Source organism: Schistocerca piceifrons, chromosome 6 (assembly GCF_021461385.2).
Source record: "Schistocerca piceifrons isolate TAMUIC-IGC-003096 chromosome 6, iqSchPice1.1, whole genome shotgun sequence".
Taxonomy (NCBI): Eukaryota; Metazoa; Arthropoda; class Insecta; order Orthoptera; family Acrididae; genus Schistocerca; species Schistocerca piceifrons.
The window spans coordinates 301,444,887-301,467,680 of NC_060143.1; the positions used below are offsets into that span (position 1 = coordinate 301,444,887).

Here is a 22,794-nt window from a genome sequence, read left to right on the forward strand (position 1 = left end):
ATAAATACAAAATCAAATAGGGGTAATGCAGGAGTAGGTTTAATAATGAATAAAAACAATAGGAGTGTGGGTAAGCTACTACAGACAGCATAGGGAACGCATTGTTGTGGCCAAGATAGACACGAAGCCCACGCCTACTACAGTAGTACAAGTTTATATGCCAACTAGCTCTGCAGATGACAAAGAAATTGATGAAATGTATGATGAGATAAAAGAAATTATTCAGATAGTGAAGGGAGATGAAAATTTAATAGTCATGGGTGACTGGAATTCGATAGTAGGGAAAGGAAGAGAAGGAAATGTAGTAGGTGAATATGGATTGGGGGTAAGAAATGAAAAAGGAAGCCGCCTGGTAGAATTTTGCACAGAGCATAACTTAATCATAGCTAACACTTGGTACAAGAATCATGAAAGACGGTTGTATACATCAAAGAAGCCTGGAGATACTAGAAGGTATTAGATTACATAATGGTAAGACAGAGATTTAGGACCCAGGTCTTAAATTGTAAGACATTTTCAGGGGCAGGTGTGGACTCTGACCACAATCTATTAGTTATGAACTGTAGATTAAAACTGAAGAAACTGCAAAAAGATGGGAATTTAAGGAGATGGGACGTGGATAAACTGACTAAACCAGAGGTTGTACAAAGTTTCACAGAGAGCATAAGCGAATAATTGACAGGAATGGGGGAAAGAAATACAGTAGAAGAAGAATGGGTAGCTTTGGGGGATGAAATAGTGAAGGCAGCAGAGGATCAAGTAGGTAAAAAGACGAGGGCTAGTAGAAATCCTTGGAGAACAGAAGAAATACTGAATTTAATTGATGAAAGGATAAAATATAAAAATGCAGTAAATGAAGCAGGCAAAAAGAAATACAAACGTCTCAAAAATGAGAGCGACAGGAAGTGCAAAATGGCTAAGCAGGGATGGCTAGAGGACAAATGTAAGGATATAGATACTTGAATGGAAAAACTGGTAGAAGCCGACCTAGGGTAAGATCAGTTTGGATTCCGTAGAAATATTGGAACACATGAGGGAATACTGACCCTACGACTTTCTTAGATTAAGGAAAGGCAAACCTACATTTCTAGCATTTGTAGACTTAGAGAAAGCTTTTGACAATGTTGACTGGGATACTCTCTTTCAAATTCTGAAGGTGGCAGGGGTAAAATATAGGGACTGAAAGGCTATTTACAATTTGTACAGAAACCAGATGGCAGTTATAAGGGTCGAGAGACATGAAAGGGAAGCAGTGGTTGGGAAGGGAGTGAGACAGGGTTGGAGCCTCTCCCCGATGTTATTCAATCTGTGTATTGAGCAAGCAGTAAAGGAAACAAATGAAAAATTCAGAGTAGGCATTAAAATCCATGGAGAAAAAATAAAAACTTTGAGGTTCACCAAGGACATTGTAAATCTGTGTAGCCACGCATGGAAGTGAAACATGGACGATAAACAGTTTGGACAAGAGGAGAAAAGAAGCTTTCAAAATATGGTGCTACAGAAGAATGCTGAAGATTAGATGGGCAGATCACATAACTAATGAGGAGGTATTGAATAGAATTGGGGAAAAGAGCAGTTTGTGGAACAATTTAACTAGAAGAAGGGATCGGTTGGTAGAACATGTTCTGAGGCATCAAGGGATCACCAATTTAGTATTGGAGGGCAGCGTGGAGTGTAAAAATCGTAGAGGGAGACCAAGAGATGAATACACTAAGCAGATTCAGAAGGACGTAAGTTGCAGTAGGTACTGGGAGATGAAGAAGCAGGATAGAGTAGCATGGAGAGCTGCACAAAACCAGTCTCAGGACTGACGAACACAGCAACAACAACAACTTTTATGCATTACTCATCATACTGTTATTTGCAATAAATGTCAATTTTGGCATGAATTAGTTAGTTTGTAGGTGTTCTGTGGGAATGTTAATTAAGTTTGTTTGTTTGTGTGTGTGTGTGTGTGTGTGTGTGTGTGTGTGTGTGAGAGAGAGAGAGAGAGAGAGAGAGAGAGAGAGAGAGAGAGAGAGAGAGACTGCTGTGAGCTAGAAAATGGGAGACTTGATGAGGTTCTTCCATGGACAGCAGAGAAATCATTAACAAAGAGGCTAAAATTTATGCCATTCAGGTATAACTTGAGACTAAAAATTGGAGATAGGACAATCATAAAGGAAATAGAAAATGAGATGTAGGAAAAGGTAATAGGTAATTGGCAAAGAAAGGATACTCCTTAGAGCTTCTATGTGTAAAACGAAAGGAGATAAAGGGCGCTGTAATGGTTCCGCTTCAGGTATTGTTTTAACATTTTTACTTTATTTAATTTTGAACTATTGGCCAACTGTGCAAATTAAATAAAATAAATATGTGTAAACAACAGCTGAGATGGAACCATTACAATGCCCCTCACAAACATATAGCCACATGAAAAAAATTATTTAGAGAGATAAAACCTGAAGAATGAGCCTCATCCAGCTGTACAAGAAAGTATAGTGCAGCAGACTATTAGGAAGAATATTTCAGTCAGAATGGTAATGAAGCCAAAGAGGAAAGAGGAGTCTTGCTGCTGGGCAACAGATATGGGAGGAGAAAAGGAAGGGTGGAAGGGCAAATTCCTTTGTTGCATGTGTGAAGGAGCACCTTTTTTGGGTTAACCTTTTCATTCATCAGCAGTACTGAAACAGTTTAAGGTAACTTACGTTACATATAATGTGGGGCAACACTCACTAACACACAACAGGACAGAAAAAGAAAGGTAATAATGATGAAGTTTAACATTGTAACAACGAAGAAAAATCAAACCAGATGCTTGATATTTTAGTATTTATATCACTCTTTGAATGCATGAGCTGTATTATCTTTTCTATAACCAGTTACAAATCAGTAATGATCACCTTCACAACAGGTTAGTGTAATCAAAAAGAATATAAATATTAGTGGAAATAGTGCTCTATGCTTAGAAATCATTAGCAATAACATTTATGTACAATGCAGATAGTTCCGCTTTATTGTTGGCGCCGGCCGGTGTGGCCGAGCGGTTCTAGGCACTTCACTCTGGAACTGCGCGACGGCTACGGTCGCAGGTTTGAATCCTGCCTCGGGCATGGATGTGTGTGTTGTCCTTACGTTAGTTAGGTTTAAGTAGTTCTAAGTTCTAGGGGACTGATGACCTCAGATGTTAAATCTCATAGTGCTCAGAGCCATTTGAACCATTTTTTTTATTGTTGGCATACACACTGGCTTGAAAAAATATGAGACTAGAAGGAATATTTTGTATTACAGAACACTTTTTTATCATATTCCAGCCATCCTATACCCTTTTTTTGTGGCTAACCAGCACTTATTAACCTCCATTTACTTATGACAGTGGTGAGTATGTGTGGAATCTTGTATGAGTAAATGTTAATAAGTCAACATGTTTTAAATTATTTGATTTCAATACAATCTTTGGCTGTAGATAAAATTGTGAATAGGTAGTAATAAACACTACGAAGCTAAAATTCACTCTACTTGAATCATGTAAACATTTCATCATTTCAATATTCATTTTCCAAGGCTCTGCAGTCAACTGTCTGCAAACAACTTGCCAAAAAGCAACAGTTGATGCATTGTTCCCAAATTTATCTTTTCAACCTGATAACTGAAGGAAGTCATCATACTGCTTTAAATTACTGCAAATCTTCATAGCAGCATTAACTCTGACAAAGGGGAAAACTATGTCATTTCAGCAATCTTTACTACTTTCTTCTGAAAAATTTACACATGAAAGTTTGCAATATGTGAGCAGCACTCATCTGAATCTGCACCGTCACATACCATATAAAGTGAATTACAAATGGTACACTGTTTTTTAAAAAAAAAAAAAAAAAAAAAAAAAAATTGGAAACCTCTATTAGTCACACACAAACACACACACACACAGATAAAATTAAGAAACTTCGAAGTGGCAATCCAATGGGATGTTCTCAGCTGAGAGACAATTTTAAATCTTAACATACAAAATCTCCTTGGAAGAAAAATTGCAGAAGGCAAATGAAACTAGAAGGAAAATTTTAAAATCAGTCAGTACAAGAATGGAGCCATCAATAGCAATTTATGTCTTTGAAGACAACTTCCACTCAGGAAGTACAACACAATATGTAAAATGTCTTGCTTGTGTTTAGTTCTGCATTAAATAAATTAATTCAGAAGCCAGCTTTAAATCTGCTTACAATATCCCATATTGTAAAATTTAAATAGAGGCTATACAAAAACTTTTACATCACCAGCATATATTACCAAGTTATTAACACAGCAGAAGCAGACGGGTCCAGTACCTTTTCACTGTCTTTCCTGATGCTTTAGTAATTTTATTCTGTTGTACTGATAATGCATCTCCATTCTGCAGAGGTGCATTGTTGTCAGATGTATCACTGTCCTTTTCTTTCACACTTGAGATCCCATCGCACTTCTCTGGAAGTTTTGTCTTTGAGATCTCTTTGTCACTGGTACTTAAATTTGTCTCAGTCGGACCAAAGAATTTTTCCAATTTCTGCTCCTTGCCATCTGTTCGAACTTTCTTATGGTCATATATCTTACTGTCTGCATCAGTGACTTTTTTGACAACTGGGGATAGTACTTGCTGAACCTGCATAAAAATAGATTTAGAATGTTGTATATGACCACTTATATGTAGAAAGTAGAGAGAGACAACTTATACAGAGAAAAAAATAAGGAAGACTGCATGTCATACTCACCACATAACTGCGAGTGTCCTTGCACTGAAGCAGTTCTTTCTCTGCATGGATACGCAATGCTTTAATGATGACGTCTTCGTAAAGAAAGCACACTAAATTCTTGGAAGGATGAACATTGACATCCACAAATGATGGATCAATGTCTAATCGTAAATAAACAAATGGGCCACCATCTGTCAAAAATTTGTTATACATATCTTCAATTTCCTTTTTTATGCCTGTAAACATATATAGTAGTTTACATTAGTGAATTTGGTAATATCTGTTGTGAGTAAGCATAATTATTGCCTCAAAAATTATGGATGAGAAAACTGAGCTACTAAAAGAGAAAATTAAAAATCCTAATACACTCTGTAAGTGTAAAATAAATTATCATCTAATGTTGGATGACACACATCATCTTTCTATAACTAACTCTCACTGCACGGGTACAGATCATTTTCTATTTTTTAAACAATTTTCTTCAAGCTTTTATAAAGTTCTCCTTAGCTAAAGGAGAGAGTCGGTGAATACAAAGTTATTTTTCAAAAACAAAATTTAAGAAAGGTAAACAGCCTCTGAATTGATGTCTTCCCATTTTAATAGTGAATTACAAAGAAATTTTCAGTAAGTTTCACAGTGTCATTGAGGTTTAACAACATTAAGTTATTCTGTGCCTTCTTAATTTATTTGGCCAGAACAGCGTCATTTATATCATGTTGTGGATGAGAGAACTAGAGTTCTTTTTGCACATAGCTGCAAAATGTGGTACATAATATACCTTTCACTAGATTCTTTTTTTAGTAAATAACTGCTGCAAATGATGACCTTTACAGGTAATATGAGAACGTGATGTTGCAAGGACAGCCTGGCATGTTGTAACATCTCCTGTGTAAGGCAATCAAGATTTGTTGGTTTCTGTAACTATACTATTTGTTTCAAAGAGTGCATAAGAGAAACTGTCCTGGCTTAAGATGATATGGGAGTGTTGGGTTGGCAGAAGAGCCAACACCGTGTTACTAGAGGAGGCCGAAATGCACGCGTTTTAGCTCACGCAGGCTGGCGTGAGGAGGGAAGAACTATACTGACGTGAAGTCTGGAACATGACAAGGAATTAGAATTCAGAAAGCGGACGTAGCTAGTTTGATACTTAACTTTAATCCATTAATGATGAACATTGCACAGTCGGCTGTACAACTGGGGCGAGTGCTAGGGAGTCTCTCTAGATTAGACCTGCCGTATGGCAGCGCTCGGTCTGCAATCACTGATAGTGGCGACATGCGGGTCCGACGTATACTAACGGACCGCGGCCGATTTAAAGGCCACCACCTAGCAAGTGTGGTGTCTGGCGGTGACACCACAGGGAGCCCAGGGCCTGGCCCCAGTATCGCTCCTTTCCATCCGTGTACCAGGACACGGAGACAGAGACTAATGCAAATAACTGCCACTGAATGCAGTTGAGTCCCACTATGTTAACACCACATTCTGCAACAGTCTAGCAATGGCATGTGTTCCAGCAACTGTGAGATTACATCTAAGAGAAACTGCAAGTAGTATGAGCCAGCCAGATAGCATCAGAAGTTGCCATTTTGAGATGTGCCACATTTTTACAACACAACTTTGCCATGTAAGCATTGCAGTCTTTGAAAAAGAAAGGACTATTCAATGTGATACATGATAGTTAAAAATAGTGGCATTACCTATGTCAGACACATTTTCCAAATGGAATACCACAAATCATAGCAACTGGCAGATTCCGATTGGGAGCTTTGTAAATGGTATAGAACTGGTACAGGGCAGTCACGTAACACTTCAATACTGACATAAGATGTGACAGTATAGTGGTGTGTTAGTGCCAGTCGGTTGTATGCAATAAGATGGACCAATATGGAGATGTCACAATATGTGTTTGGAATTGTCTGTGACAACACTGTGAATGAAGTTGCCCGATATTTTAGTGCATCAACACCGAGCTCCAATGTGTCTAGAAGGAATGGTGTACCACTCACAGCCATTTAACACAACATAAGAACAATAGTCACAAAAAGATCCAATGCAACAAGGACGAGAGATGAGTGTCTTGTCTTTTCAAGGACAGTAAGTTTTAAGTCCATCAGAAATTGCTGCTGTTTCCATTCAATATTACAATGGAAAAATGGAGTCTGGTACTTCGTAGTAGGCCACTGCTCAAAGTGGCACATCAAGCTCCACAGCAAGCTGCACATCTCCAAATTGCTAATTCACCTAGATATTGGAGAGCAGCTGACTGGAGGTTTGTAGTGTGCTCTAACAAGCTACAATTTTGCCCCTTTTCAAATGATGCAAGGTGTCAAGTGTACCAATGGCCCAATAAAGCATTTAACCCCCAGTTTCATGATGAGTTTGCTGTGGAGACCCAAGATCATGTTCACAGGGCTACTCACATGTTACTGGTTTGATGAACCCTCAAGGCAACTTATTGCAGCATAACAAGCCTGCTAAATCAATCAATCTGCCAATCTTAATTCCACTGAAAATTTCAGACACTAATTGTAATGACGGGTGAAATGTAGCAATCAACAGTACCACAATTTGGTAGCTGTGTGGGTCTAATCATCACTAGATAGCTTCATCTGGAAACAGGGTATCTGAAGAAATTTGTGGTCATTCTTCTTCACCGAACTGTTACATGGTATTAAAGTCACATATCCTCAGGTTGACTAATTTTTTGTTTTGTGTGCTTATATGATAATCTTATTTGCATTTGTTTTATGGGTTCTGTCTGTTTCAATTACTGAATTAAGAATGGTACTGATGGTTTCTGCTGTCATCTGTCACCTAAACTGACAAGACCAGACCTCTTTGAAGATGTCCACATCAAAACTGGTATCTGTGATCAAGATAAAGTTGTGGCAACAATGATTACCAAAGTACAATGGACAACTAAAACAAATAGAGAGATATGCATGTTCAGTAAACTAGATAAAAAAAACAGTAGTCATGTGTCAATGAGGAACCTGAATCATTCAGGACAGGATGAGAGCAAGAGGAGGAACATTAGTTTAAGTTTAAAAAAACTAGCTGACCACACACTGGATAAATATGTACCCAGTAAACAGTTCATAATAAGATGGGCCCTCCATGGTACTGTAAAGAAACTTCTAAAGAAACAGTGACTACTGCGTAATAGGTGTAGAACATAGCACAGATCTATAGATGGAGAGATGGTAGATGAAACACATTTGGCTGTCAAGAGAGCAATGCGTGAAGTCTTCATTGACTACTGCAACAGAATACTGTCAAACGATCTTTCACACAACCCAAAGAAATTATGGCAGTATGTAAAGGCTGTTAGTGGCACCAAAAGGAATTGCCACTGGTTAATCCTTGTACCACTGAAAATATTAGTGAAACAAGTGTTCGTGTCAGTGGTGTTGAGAAACAGCTGAAATCGTTAAAATTGAACAAAGCTGCAGACCCGGTGGAATCCTTGTCAGATTCTATACTGAATTTGTGCCGAGTTAGCTCCTCTTCTCCCTATAATCTATTCCCAATCCATCAAACAAAAGACAGTGCCCAGTAGTTGGAAGAAAGCACAGGTCAAACCCATACACAAGAAGTGTAGTAGAAGTGATCCACAAAATTACCATGCAATATCCTTTACAGCAATTTGTTGTAGAATCTTAAAACATAATTTTAATTTTAATAACCAACAGCCTCAGTTGCACCGTTTACCTAGAATTTACCTAGGTTTCAGTCGGGATAACCCAACCTTCTTCAGAGTGGACATCGTCAAGCTAAAACTACAAATCCATAAATTATCGTCAGACTGTAAAAACTTATCTGAAACTGCCTTGGCCCCACTTCGCGACTGCGATGCGGCACTCGTAAGAAAATAATAAATTTACGTCATGCCACATGGCGAAGTTTTATTACACGAAAAGTGAAAATGCAACAAATGATAAACTTTATTTTTTTCATTATTTCTGGGGTAGGTGTCAGCGAGAATAAGTTTCAAAAGGCTTTGAAATTATGTGTAAAGTCTGTTGGAAGTAACTAAATGCTCTCCTTCTCATATACTAGACGAACATACTCATGGATTTTCATGTTGTGAGTTATGCTGCTTTGAGACATACACATACAAGGTGTGTTAAGAAACTAAAGTATGTTTCATCACTGTTTTTCACATGAAAGATTCATTGCCAAAAATAAATACACCATGGCATCACAAACTATACAACTTGCACTATTTTTCAACATAGTTATATCATTGACATTGAGGCATTTGTCACGCCGTGCAACCAGTTTGAAAAAATTGTGTCCTGTGATGCAAGGAGTTATTGCACAGTCTGCTCCACCTCAGCATTGGTTGGAAGTGACATCCTGAGGGTGTGGCTTTCAATGCAGGGCACAGGCGAAAGTCAAATGGGGCAAGATCGGGGTCCTGGCCAGGTTATCCAATCTCTCCCATCTGAAGTGACAAATCTGATCCTGTGTGAGTCTTCCTGTGTGCGTTTTGCGATGTCAGGCAAGAGTACACGACCTTCACTTGTGAGTCCTGGACTCTTTTGCAGAATGGCAACCTCAGTTTGATGAAGGTGTTGCAGTAGTGCGCCACATTGATGGTCCCTTGCTGGAGGAAGTCAAGGAAAATAAAACCTTTTGCACTGCAGAACCCTGTGATCATAACATTTCCTGTGGAGAGGAAAACTGTGAATATTTTCCTCACTGGTGAACTGGGAGGCTTGCATGTCACTGAGGTGGCCTTGGATTCTTGAGTAAATTAGAACAACCCATCTCATCACCTATGAGTATTGTGAATAGGAACTCATTTCCCTCTCACACATACGGCATCAAGTGAGCAAGGCTGCTTCCCATTCTTGTGATACAGGATCATGGATGACTCACATACTAGTCCCATGTCCCCATTCATTACCGATGACAGCACACACTTCCGTTGGCAACCTCGTTGTCAGGACACGTCTGTCTGCCATCATGATGTGTATTCTAATAACCTCAGGCATGCCAGCTTGCTGCTATGTTCTCTTCTTCAGCACTCTGTGCACACATCATTACTCTTCCGCTGAATGAGCAGATGACAGCATTTTAAAATCAGTCAGTAACATATGAAATAACAAAAATTAAATTTTTACTGAATCTGGAAGCCAATGGATGGACAACTATAACTGGGACTTCACCTGCCTGTGTCCGTTTAGTAACACAAACTGCTCGCTATGGTACACCACAATGATTTTATACTATATTGCTCACTGGCAGGAGGTACAATTTTTTCCACTGATCGCAACTTATTTGCCCCAATCTTTCAAATCTGTGGTCGTCCTCTGATGTGTGACAATGTTCAACAGTTTTTCACATAAGTGAAATTTTACAAAAAATAGGATGTAGTCACTAATTTCCGCATTAAATTCAAGCTCTTGGTTCTGTACCTTATAATATGCCTCTTCAATGCTGCATATTTAATGACTTGTTCTCAGTTCCAATGTTAGTTATTATTTTGAAGGCTGTTGCATCGTAAGGCATATCCACATACTAAGATACAAAGTCCAGAATGAGATTTTCACTCTGCAGCGGAGTGTGCGCTGATATGAAACTTCCTGGCAGATTAAAACTGTGTGCCCGACCGAGACTCGAACTCGGTCGGGCACACAGTTTTAATCTGCCAGGAAGTTTCAAGATACAAAGTTTTTACTTAGTTAATTGGCTTGATGTTGGCTTCTTTAGAGGCATGATAACATCAGCAGGCTAGGATAGTACGTAGAATATTAACTGAGGAAAGGTCTGTGAAAATATCATAATTCTCAAATTATGAAATGAAGTAAAGTATCTGAACTTTTAAACATTAGGAGTTTGAAACTTTTCACACATTTTAATGACACAATTAGAACATGACATCTGATTTCTGCAGCCTCACACAAAGAATTTACCACCATTAGTCACAACAATCCACCAAGCTGATGAAGAAAAACATGCATCAAAATGAAGCTTCTATGTTTTGAAAATTGGCTGCAAAAAAAAAGTGGTGATTGGGGAGCTTTTGGGTAGAATGGTTGCTTTTGCAGAAACTTCAACAGTTTTTTCTTTTTTTTCCAAAACAGTCTAGGCTCTATTTAGTTTTCAACAGGCGATTACTTCTGTTGAGAAGCAGCGGCATCTTTCTCCTGGTGAGCAGAGTGCTTCTCTGACAAGGTGTTTGACATTTTTCTTTACCCACCCAATACGATTGTTACAAAATCTGCAAAATATTGATTTCAACTTGTGCGTGGATTAATAAGCATGTGAGCATGATAACACAATAGACAGAACTGTCAAGGTACTCAGCATAGAAGTTCGCACATTAGGTGAAAACTTCCTGCGTAGTCGAAATATGTTGACAGGTTTTGTTTTCTGGTCACTTTAGCACAGAGTGTGGAAGCTACAAGCTGGCATCGGCTGTGAGTATAAACAAACTAGAATTATCAAAATAAGAAAACAATGAGCAATGCACAACACAAACCACAATTGCTTGCTGATATTGGCATTGTCTTAAATGAGGAAGTAGTTCAGGACCGATATTTGATGCAACCACAATTCAGAACATCTGCCGTCTAAAACTGCCACACTAAGCCAATTTTTCAAAGTTAGCTACCAAACAAAAGTATATGTTTCTTTGTTCTAAGCTGCTAGGTCCCACAGCTGACCAAGCAAGATGGCATAGTGGTTAGCACACTTGTGTCCGGCCATCCTGATATAGGTTTTCCATGATTTCCCCAAGTTGCTTCAGGCACAGGCTGAGATAGTTCCTTTGAAAGGACATGGCCAATTTCCTTCCCCATCCTTCCCTAATCCGAACTTGTGCTCCACCTCTAATGACCCTGTCTGCAACAGGAAGTTAAACATTAATCTCCTCCTCCTCCTCCCCCCACAGCTGAATCCTATGATGTTTATGCAGTGTACCGTATTTACTCGAATCTAAGCCGCACTTTTTTTTCCGGTTTTTGTAATCCAAAAAACCGCCTGCGGCTTAGAATTGAGTGCAAAGTAAGCGGAAGTTCTGCAAAATGTTGGTAGGTGCCGCCACAACTAACTTCTGCCGTCGAATATATGTAGCGCTACACAGGCATGCTTTGCAGGCACAAAGATAAATACTGGCGCCAAAACCTCTGCGTCAGTAAATAAATTTAAGAAAAAAGGTGGAAGACGAGCTTTTTCTATGCCCCGAGTTTCGACCACAGCATTTTCATACATTATCCAACGAAGTAAACACAAATTCCGTATTGTTCATCTTCGAATGTAGCAGCTTTTCAATGTACTACGAAAATCCGACTGGCAAGACTGTTCGGGATGTTTGTCAATATGGCCAACTCTACATTCTGAATTTTTTCGTACCTGTGAGAAGAGATGGTTGCTAATAGGAACTTTTATGTATTGTGAATCACATGCAGTATTCTCTTCACCATAAGAATAATACGAATATAAACATTTTGCCATGTATTCTTTCGTGTTTGCTGCGATCTCATTTAAATCCTGTCTGCCAAATAAACTACGAACCTAGAGTGAGACAACAGCAAACGCGGAAGAATATCATGTCATGTTTATATTCATATTACTCTTATGCCTAATAGTGACACAGTCAGAAATGAAGCAATTCACTAGATTTTTAAATCTAAGATGACTCTAATTTCTGTGCAGAATGTAATGTAGTAAAGAGGCGTCTGCAAAGATTTTCAAACGGAGAAAATTTTTCGCTAAACTCTCGTTCAGAACATCTTCTATCATACGCAATCTATTATTTGGTTCTGTAACAACAAATATCAGTCTCTTGCCATTGTTTCGCTAATGAGACTATTCCTCTCTTTTTTTTTTTTCTAATTGTAAGCAGCGGTAGAGCGCACAAAAGTAAGCCAAGCCGCGAGCGGCGACAGGTCGTAAACACTCATTATCAGAATGCGACAAACAATGCATGACACAGTACAGAAATGCATTTTCAGCTTAGAGTGACGTAAACACCTATAACAAAGAGAACGGCACTTATCTGATCAAAGAAAAATAAGCTATCAATTCAAACCAGACGAAGCACGTGAAAAAGGAAGGGTACCCGTATAAATACGGACGGATCACCTGACGCATAGCAGTGGGCTACCTGGTAAAGCTTAACTGCTAAGCTTACAACTAGAACCAAACTACTGTAGCTGTATCGTCATTCATTTGACCTAAATTGCGTCTCATATTACAATGGACCAACTTTGTTTTGATTTGGAGGTGCGGCCTAAAACTTTTCTCTCCCCTTGAATTTCGAGTCTCAAATTTCAGGTGCGTTTAGATTCGGGAATTTTTTTTTCCCTTGATTTCGAGTCTAATTTTTCAGGTGCGGCTTAGATTTGAGTGCGGCTTAGATTCGAGTAAATACGGTATATCTTACACAGACCATTCAACTGACCACAACTGGTGTGGCACTAGAGCATCAAGCATGACGATACGTCACTACATTCACGAATTTTTTGCTTTTCAAACACGCTCTTACATACATTATCCTTCCAAACTGGGCTTTGCCACATGATGTGCAATATTAGTAACTGGAGTTATATTTTTTGATATTTATATGCAGAGAATAAAACCATTTCAAAGTATCACTGGTAACATAACTTACCTGGATGCAATTCACTATGAATAGTACTCAGGTAAACTGTTAATCACAATGCAGAGGAGATATTGAGTCGCAGACAGACAATGAAAACACTGCTAAACCTCTGGCTGCATACAGCAACTGAAGTGAGAGCAATCTTGTGTCAGTGGTGGGGATAAGGAGGAGCCTGGCGTAGAGAAGGGGATGGATAGCAGGGTAGGGTGTATAAAGATGTAATGCTACCTGTGGGTGCAGGCAGTGAGATTGTGGGGACAGAGTATGGCTGCTAGGTGCTGTCAAGAGATTTGAGAGGGGGAGGAGGGAGGGGGGAGGAGGGAGGAAGAGAAGGAGACTGGAAAAGGAGAGAAGCAGATAGGCAAAACAAGACTAGTGGCTGTGTTGGTGCAATAGAAGACTGTTTCTGCAGGAATGGAAGCAGGGAAGGGAACAGGTATGTGGAGGACAGGGACAAGTGAAAGTTGAGGGCATGGAGGCTACGGGAACATAGCATATATTGCAGGGAGAGCTCCCACCTGAGCAGTCCAGAAAATCTGGCGTTGGTCGGAAGGACTGAGACGGTACAGGCTGTGAAGCAGTCATTAAAGTGAAGCACAGTGTGTTGGGCACCATGTTCAGCAACAAGATGATCCAGTGGCCATTCATGTGGACAGATGGCTTGTTAGCTGCCATGCCCACTTAGAGAGAAGCACAGTGTTTGCAGCTTAGTTTCTAATCACATAGTTGCTTTCATATAGCCCTGTCTCTAATGGGATAGCAGATGCCTGTGACCAGACTGGAGTAGGAGATGGTGGTAGGATGCATGGCACATGCCTTGCATCCAGGAGTATTGCAGGGTTATGAGCCATGAGGAAAGGGGTTGGGAGCAAGGATGGAGTAGGGATGGAGAAGGAGACTGAGCAGGTTTGGTGGTGACAGAGTACCTATGTGGAAGAAGTGGGAAGAATAGTGGGTAACATATTCCTCATTTCAGGGCACAACAACGAGAGGCAGTCGAAACACTGGCGGAAAATGACACACGCACGCATGCACGCACGCACACACACACACACACACACACACACACACACACACACACACACACACACACACAGAGAGAGAGAGAGAGAGAGAGAGAGAGAGAGAGAGAGAGATTACAATTATGCAAAACACTGTCACTGAAGCTACAACCTTCACAAATGCAGCACCTGGGGAGGTCTTTCCCATGCCCCACATACCAATGATACCAGCTGATTTACCCATTCATTTTAAGCAGCTTCAAGTCCTGGTCTGGGTTTCATTTGCAATAACAATAAAAAAGGATAATAAAAAAAGATCAAGGTCAGAGAGTATGGTAACAGGATGGGGGGAGGGAGAGGGGGCATGAAATGGGCATAGATAGGGGAGGTGGAGATGGACAGAGTGAGAGGGCAGGCGAAGTGGTGCACAGAGATGGGGGTGGAGGAGATTGGCAGAGAGGTGTGGCGATGGAGTTTTGGATGTATATTACATTCCCATAATATTTAGCAATTGCGAAGCATTGATTGTTTCACTAATTAATCATAAACACAAACACAATTTAACTAAGCTCATAAGTGTACTGCACTACAAAATATTTTTATATTTTTGTGACCTTGACCTAGGATTTTTAATCCATACATTTTTATAAAATAATTGTTCTCTTAATAACTTAACTGAAATGAGTGCAAGATTATTTGACGCTAGGATATATAAAATCACACACAATGAAATAATTAAAAATTAAATGATATTACCTTCATGTTCTACAAGACGGTTATTAACGAAGAACATAAAAGTCATTTTATTGCTTGAATATCCTGGATCTGTCATATAGCCTTTCATTTTGTACTTGTGCAGGTCACTTTTGAACTCCACTTCACGGATGTGGCTGCAAATGTAAAATGCAATTTGTATTTTATGCTGGGCTTAAACTCAGGTTTTGCATATAAAAAATGTCAAAGCTGTTCCATGATCTCTATGGCGACAACAGTATGATAATATTGTGCAAAACTTACAGAGAACGACAGTTACCTCCTGACTGCTCACACATTTAATGCATTTTTGCATAAATTAATTCTCACATCCCATTATAATCACAGGTGCAGTGATACTATAAGACCATGAGGTCCAAGCCTGTTACGGTTTATGGATCTGCAAAAGCCTTGTGGAAAACCAACTGTCTCACAAAATAAAGACAAGCTTCCAAAGATGTATACACACAGCAGATATTAATGACAATCAAATGAATGTTGTTTCAAGACAGTCACTAGTACCATTTGAGCCCTGAATTAGCAAGAGGGGTGAAAATACGCCATTTGACTGGTCACCTTCTGAAAGAATGCCTGGGAATGAGATCTTAATTATAATGAAGATCTGTTTTGACAGGCCTTTTGAATATTTTTAACTGAAAGATGAGAACAGCACTTTGGCAAAACTCTGTTTTACTTAAAATTATCCATTTAGTTTTACAAATGAAGAACTTAGACACTAAGGTGTGTAATACCATTTAATAACATAAATGCAATTCCAACTTTTAATATTCAACATTTGCACTCCACCTCTATACATTTCTAAATACCTTAGTTTCTAAAATGGTAAATATGCAAGACATAGGATAATGAAGCATTATTCAGATAGCACACTAATCCTACTCATCTGACAGTTCGGACTTTCTCCCTTTTAGAAACAGAAGGTATTCACACTACAACGTTACTGACAATATTAGATAACCTAGGGGATCTGACAGTCGCTGTCCTGATGACACCACATACCCAGATACTATTAAATTATATCAAATAATGGAAAATCTGGGATGGAATGTAAAAATATCATGAAAAGGATAGTTGCTACTTACCATACAGCAGAGATGCCGAGTTTCAGATGGGCACAACAAAAAGACTGTCACAAAATGAGACTTTGGCCAACAGGGCCTTTGTCAAAAATAGACAACAGGAACTACACACACACACACACACACACACACACACACACACACACGACTGCAGTCTCTGGTAGTTGAAGCAGCTAGACTCTGGCCAGAGAGAGAGAGAGTGTTTTCCCATTGCCTATTTCTGACAAAGGTCCAGTTGGCTGAAGGCTCTTTCTCCCCCCCCCCCCCCCCCCCACTCGCCCATCTGTGACTCAGAATCTCCGCCGTGTGGTAAGTAGCAACAATCCTTTTCATAATATTATTAAATTAAATTAATCACATTAATGCACTACATGTTTGTGTCAACGAAGGGAAGTTAAGATGAAGTTTGGCAAGTAGGAGAGAGCTACTGGCAGCAGTAACAATGTTAGAGCAGGTCGAATGAATAGTGCCTGGATTGATCAGCCATTAACAATCCTGCCCTCAATAGGCATGGTTCAGGATTTGAATCCCAGACCAGTGCATGGTTTTAATCTGCCAGAAAGCTTTAATAGAGTGCACACTTGGCTGCAGATTGAAATATTCAGTCACGACACATTTATATTGTCCATAACCATAATATTCACAAAGTACTACATAAACATTTCAAGACTAGATAAAAGTAGAGAAGTGACTCAGAGAAACTTCACTAACTTTGGAAGTACCACTCTCATTACAGTTTAAGAACACAAGTAAATGTGGCCTGTCTTCTTTATTCTGTTCATCATGAAAGCCTTTAAAGCTAATTTTCACTGACCTATACTTAGCCCACACTGGGGTCTCTCCTTGATCTAATCTAGCCCATTCAACACCCTTTCTCATCTCTCTGAACAGTTTGTCAGAAACTTCTGATCTGCCGTAAAAAAAAAAAAAAAAAAAAAAAAAAAAAAAAAAAAAAAAAAATCCATTTTGTGGCTACACAGACATCCAAATGCATCCATCGACAGCAACAAACACTGTTCATGATTAGCTGTTCAGACTGACAATGAGAGGGAGGGGGCACAACAGGTTGGAAAAACTGGGAAGAAGTAATGTTGATGGAACAAGGAGGAGGCGAGAAGGTAAGGTAAGGCAGGAGGGGGAAGAGGACAGGTAATGGCAATGGGACTAACACATGTCTCTGTCCAATCGTGATGTCTTTCATGATGATGATGATGATGATGATGATGATGATGAACATTTGTTGAATTCACGGAGGAATTAATTTATTGATTTATCCTACAAATCTTTCCAGGTTGTGGGATATAGAGCAGTAATTATTTCAGCAGATGCATGAATTTTAGCTTTATCCATAGATTATGAATTTTACTATCCAATTCTTTATCAGAAATGCTGACTAAAAATGCGAGTTGGTGTACTGCATCACACACCATAGTGTCGTGAGTTCTTCATTTGTAAAACTAAATGGATAATTTTGAATCAGTCATGTAAGCAGTAAATGAAAGTCTGTTTTGTCTGTGATGCATTGTAATAAATGCATTTAAAATCATTTTTCTGCATTTTGACTGTGTCACGTTTTGGTGAACAAATCGTAAAAAGTTCCTGTCAATGTAGAACAATTGAGCCCAGTAAACATTTTAAATGGAGGAATTATATTTGACCTGAGTTTACCACCAACAATTCTTCGACAATCAGCAATTTAAGTAATAGTAATGTAGCCACAAAACGTGGTTACTTTTTAGTGAGCAGGCAAAGTATGGAAGGATGTACAACAACATATAGACTGAAACATCATTTACAGGACTATTTGATACTGGGTGACAGCTGGTGAACTGTTTAGTGACTAAAGTGCGCGTCATTTATGTTGGCGGCCGAGTTTAGGTTCGTTCTGCGCATCTGACGTCACAAAACAGTGTCAGCCAATGAACAGAGAACGACGTTGCCACATCTCGACTGCAGTGCAGAGCATGGATGAGTGTCTTCAGTTTTAGAACCTTTCAGTCATAAATAAAGTAATAGAACAAAAGCAATGTCTTGATAGCAGACATTCTTTTATAGGAAGTTTGGAAAAAGCATTCGTTATACCAATTGCTTCATATTCTATTAATTAATTAAACCAAACAAGCAACAAGACTCCTAATTCAGGCGATAGCAAGGAAAGGTGTTTGTATCACTCTCACGAACCGCTTTTTCGCAATAAAGAACAGCGATAATTGTTTATTTCCTATTGTACTTCGACGAAGCGTGAGTAATTCATAGTCATACCAACAGTGTTTGTCAGTATTTTGCGTGATGTGTTATAGTCCTCATGGCGTTACATACGTAGACGAGGTGCGTTAGCGTAAGGGTTAAGGTGTTGGGCTGCTACGCGAAAGGTTACGAGTTCAAACCTTGTGCGGTGCTTAACATTTTCATTATTTAAAAACAATATCGAAGTGCCTTACTTCACGAATTATATTCGTTTGAATGCAGTTTTTTGAAATTTCTAGTGCTTTGTCTCTTCATTAACCCTTTCGCTGCTGCAGACAGGTGCTCGCCGAATTCCACGCTGTGCGCCATTTTGTCATCACTGCACTGCTCGCCTGTGCAGACACATGGTGTTCCCACTGCTTTGACACACTTATCATTCGATTTCACAAAAACTATTTGGCCCAAAAATTTGATTTTTACACGTCTTCTTGACTGATACCTTCCCCCCATAAATGACTTAATTTTGTTTCGATGTTCAACACAGTTATTATGCAGCATTAAATGTAGTAAACCATTGCACGAAATTTTGAAGAGTTTGCAGAGGTAGAAGTCCATAGCGTATACTTTCTGTATGGTCGATTTTAGTTGCCACAATGTTGAGAATGAAATGTGGACAAGATACCTACATTTCATATAAAATTTACTGTGTAACAATATCGCATTTAATTTAAGTACAACATAGGTGTCGTATGTAATATTGAGAAATATTCCGTCTTTCGCGACTGTAATAAAAGTATTATTTACACCGGACGCGTTTGGCTTTATTTTAAAGCACTTCAATCAAGGAAAGATATGGCACATTCACAATGGTACTCATGTTCTCTTTCTTGTTTTTGTTCCACAGTCGCAGTTTTAGCAATGGTACTGAAATATATTCCTCTTCTGCAATTGTAATAAGGGTCTTATTTAGACCAGACGCGTTTCTCTCTTTTGAAGCATCTTCAGTGGACAGTATTTTGTCTCCTCCATTGCCAAGTCACCTTTCGCAGTTTTGTGCTGCGGTAACACAATATTCAACGTTTGTGTTGGCAGATCAGTGTTTTAGCAAATAAATGATGTTTGTGTGTGCCACACACAAAAATTATATTTGACATAGCTCAGAGCACTTCACTGATAGACGGTATATTCAAGTCCTAATGTTTTTTAAGTCCACAGTTTTGTTTAATGTATTTTGTCTACTTACTTTTGATTGATTGAAGTGCTTTAAAATAAAGCCAAACATGCTCAGTGTAAATAAAACTTTTGTTACAGTCGCGAAAGACAGAATATTTCTCAATATTACAAACGACACCTATGTGGTACTTAAATGAGCAATTGTTATACAGTAAATTTTATATGAAATTTAGGTATCTTGTCCACATTTCATTATCAACATTGTGGCAACTAAAATCGACCATACGGAAAGTATACTCTATGGACTTTTACCTCTGCAAACTCTTCAAAATTTCGTGCAATGGTTTACTATATTTAATGCTGCATAATAACTGCGTTGAATATCGAAACAAAATCAAGTCATGTATGGGGGCAAGGTATCAGTCAAGAAGATGTGTAAAAATCAAATTTTTGGGCCAAATATTTTTTGGGAAATCGAATGATAAATTGTATCAAAGCAGTCGAAACACCATGTGTCTGCACAGGCGAGCAGTGCAATGATGACAAAATACGCGCACATCGCGGAATGCGGGAAGCACGTCTCTGTAGCAGCGAAAGGGTTAATGCGGCCGGGTGGCTTCACTTCATAAACTGCGCGCTCCCCCCTAAACGTAAGTTTGCGAACTATACTATGGCGCTGCTTCTCTTGGCGCGTACAACTGGCAACGCAGCAATCTCCCGCGTCTGGGCGGACATGCGTGAGCCGCCAAGATAAAAGAATTGAACTATAGTTCATAGTGGTGGTGGGTTTGTGGATGTCAAAGGAGGTCACAACATAGGACATATGTTTCTGAACTCACTGGATGTGAATGTCTGTCTGTGAGGGCTCTGACAAGTTTACCACTATATTTGCGTAACTCATGAATAGGGGTGTCAAAGCTGTAAGGGACAGACTTTGTAACAGGGAACTGATGACAGTGCTCACTGCATGGGAGTACTGTTGATTGCTGACATGTGGGAGTCCACCCCAGAGATGGAGATCAAAATCTAAGAAAGTAGCACGCTGAACCCAACAGGGTCAGGTGAAGGAGTGGGTTTGGGAGATGTCCAGATCAAAAAGATGTCACTGATTTTAAATAGAACAAGGATGATAATGTATGGAATCCTATTATACAAAAACTGCATGCCCTGTGCAATCAATGTTGTTCTGCAATATTATCATGTGAAGACAATTGATGTAATATCCATCTGTGAATGCTCCCAACAATGCACAAACTTGCAGAAGATGTGATATGCTCTAGTAGCATACGTGCGGTGAAAACCGGTACACAACATATGCGCCAACATGGATCCAACAGGAGAACTCAACACACTTTTGCCAGTCTACATCTAAAGATGGGCAGAAGGCATTGTATCGAGATACTGTAGCAGCAAGTTATTACATACAGCAGATCACTCAACAGACTGTTTCGAAGTTTGTGTTTGCAGCAAGTATTACAAATGTCTAAGTGGCGCACATTGCTAAAATATATTGACATATTTATGTAATGCAAACTGAAACTGCCTTATAAGTGGACATGTTCAATAATAATACCTGAGTAATCGAAGTTATTGCTACAAATTACATGTCAGGGAGAAGAAGAATGGCATCCAGCAATAGATACTAAAATGCTATTGTGTACAGTATAGTTAAAGGAAAAAGCTGGCAGAGATCTGACACAAAAAAGTTACTGGCCCTTATTCTTCCCACTCCCATATTTGAAACTAGGGAGGTCAAACACCAAAATAAACGGTGAGCATATATTTCATTTATTCAAGCAGTCAAAACACCTTACTCCGAATTCGTGTAAAAACTGAGGGTACAGACCTATCTAAAACATATCTTTACCTGGCAATTGAAAGTCCAAACAGAGCTTTTATGTTATCCTTAATATCAGTTCCTGGAGCTGTTTTCACAGCAACATCACCATCATCCAATCTTTTCAGTGTGATTCCTATTCCTGAGTAATGTACAGCGTAACGAGTGACCACTCTGACAATCTTCTGATATTCAGCTGAATGAGTACCAGCAAACATTTTAAGTCTGTTTCGATCATTGTAAAACAAGTCATCAATAGTAACTTGAGTTCCATTAGGCATACCAAGTGGTAATGGTGGCGATTTTAGCACACCATTTTCATACACTGCTCTGAAACACATCAAGAATCAGGAAGTGTGTTAACTATGTCAGTGACATAAGTGAAGAAACAGTGATTAGATATGTGCAAAATGCTTTTCTCATTGCTAACTTTACTAACATACTTACAAGATGTAGAAAGACCCAATAAATTCTTTGCACTTAATATATTATTAGTCACACATCTAAATTTTAGAATGAAGACAGCAAATTAAATTAAATTAAAATAGGTGACAATATTTCTTACTTGTGCCCATAAGGTAAATCTTTTGTTTTGGATATTATAGATACACGAGCAACTTGGCTCATACTAGCTAAAGCTTCTCCTCTGAACCCATGCGTAGCAATACTCTGAAGATCATCGAATTTTTTCAGTTTGCTTGTAGCAAATCGTTTGCATACCAAGTCTAAGTCATTCTTTTGTATTCCACAACCATCATCAATAACAAGAATTCGCTTCAAACCACCTTCTCTCACATGTATTTTTATTGTTTGTGCTCCTGCATCGACACTACAAAAAGAAAACATTCATAAATTGACAGTAAAAATAACAGCTTTATAATTTGGAAACATTCAACTTTAGGAAGGTGGTGCATTAATTTTGTGGCAGTTGCATTACGTTACCATCTGCTTTGTAGATCGAGAATATGACATATTCTAATGATGTGGAAAGTGTCAGTTTAACATAAGTTTTCATATACAATACAATTTTTTTATTATTCCATACCTAAAAATTCATCTACTGAAAACAAGGAGCTGTCATTTAGAGATTCTTTTAATTTGTTTTTAAATGTTGTTCAGCTATCTGCTAGACTTTTAATGCTATTTGGCAAATGACCAAAGATTTTTGTGGCAGCATAATTCATCCCTTTCTGTGTCAAAGTAAGATTTAACCCAGAATAGTGAAGATCATCCTTCCTTCTAGTGTTGTAGCTACACATTTCGCTATTATTTTTGAGATGAGATGGGTCATTAATAACAAATTTCATAAGTGAATGCATGTATTGCAGAGGTATTGTGAATGTCCCGAGTTTCTTAAATAAATGGCTGCAAGGTGCTCTTGAATGGGCTCCAGGTATTATTCTGATTACAAATTTACAATGAA

The 22,794-nt window shown here is 38.8% G+C and overlaps 1 protein-coding gene across 4 annotated transcripts in view; it reads right to left on the reverse strand.

The window, feature by feature from the left end:
• LOC124802859 (DNA mismatch repair protein Mlh1) overlaps positions 1–22,794 on the reverse strand; it is a 55,130-nt gene that overhangs the window by 25,076 nt on the left and 7,260 nt on the right. For all 4 annotated transcript variants that reach the window (XM_047263893.1, XM_047263894.1, XM_047263892.1 and 1 more), the window contains exons 2-6: positions 21,937–22,200; positions 21,402–21,701; positions 15,078–15,211; positions 4,725–4,942; positions 4,305–4,615 (exon numbers count right to left, since the gene is read on the reverse strand). In XM_047263893.1, the coding sequence (XP_047119849.1) occupies positions 4,305–4,615; positions 4,725–4,942; positions 15,078–15,211; positions 21,402–21,701; positions 21,937–22,200 (1,227 nt within the window). The remainder of the gene's footprint in view (positions 1–4,304; positions 4,616–4,724; positions 4,943–15,077; positions 15,212–21,401; positions 21,702–21,936; positions 22,201–22,794) is intronic.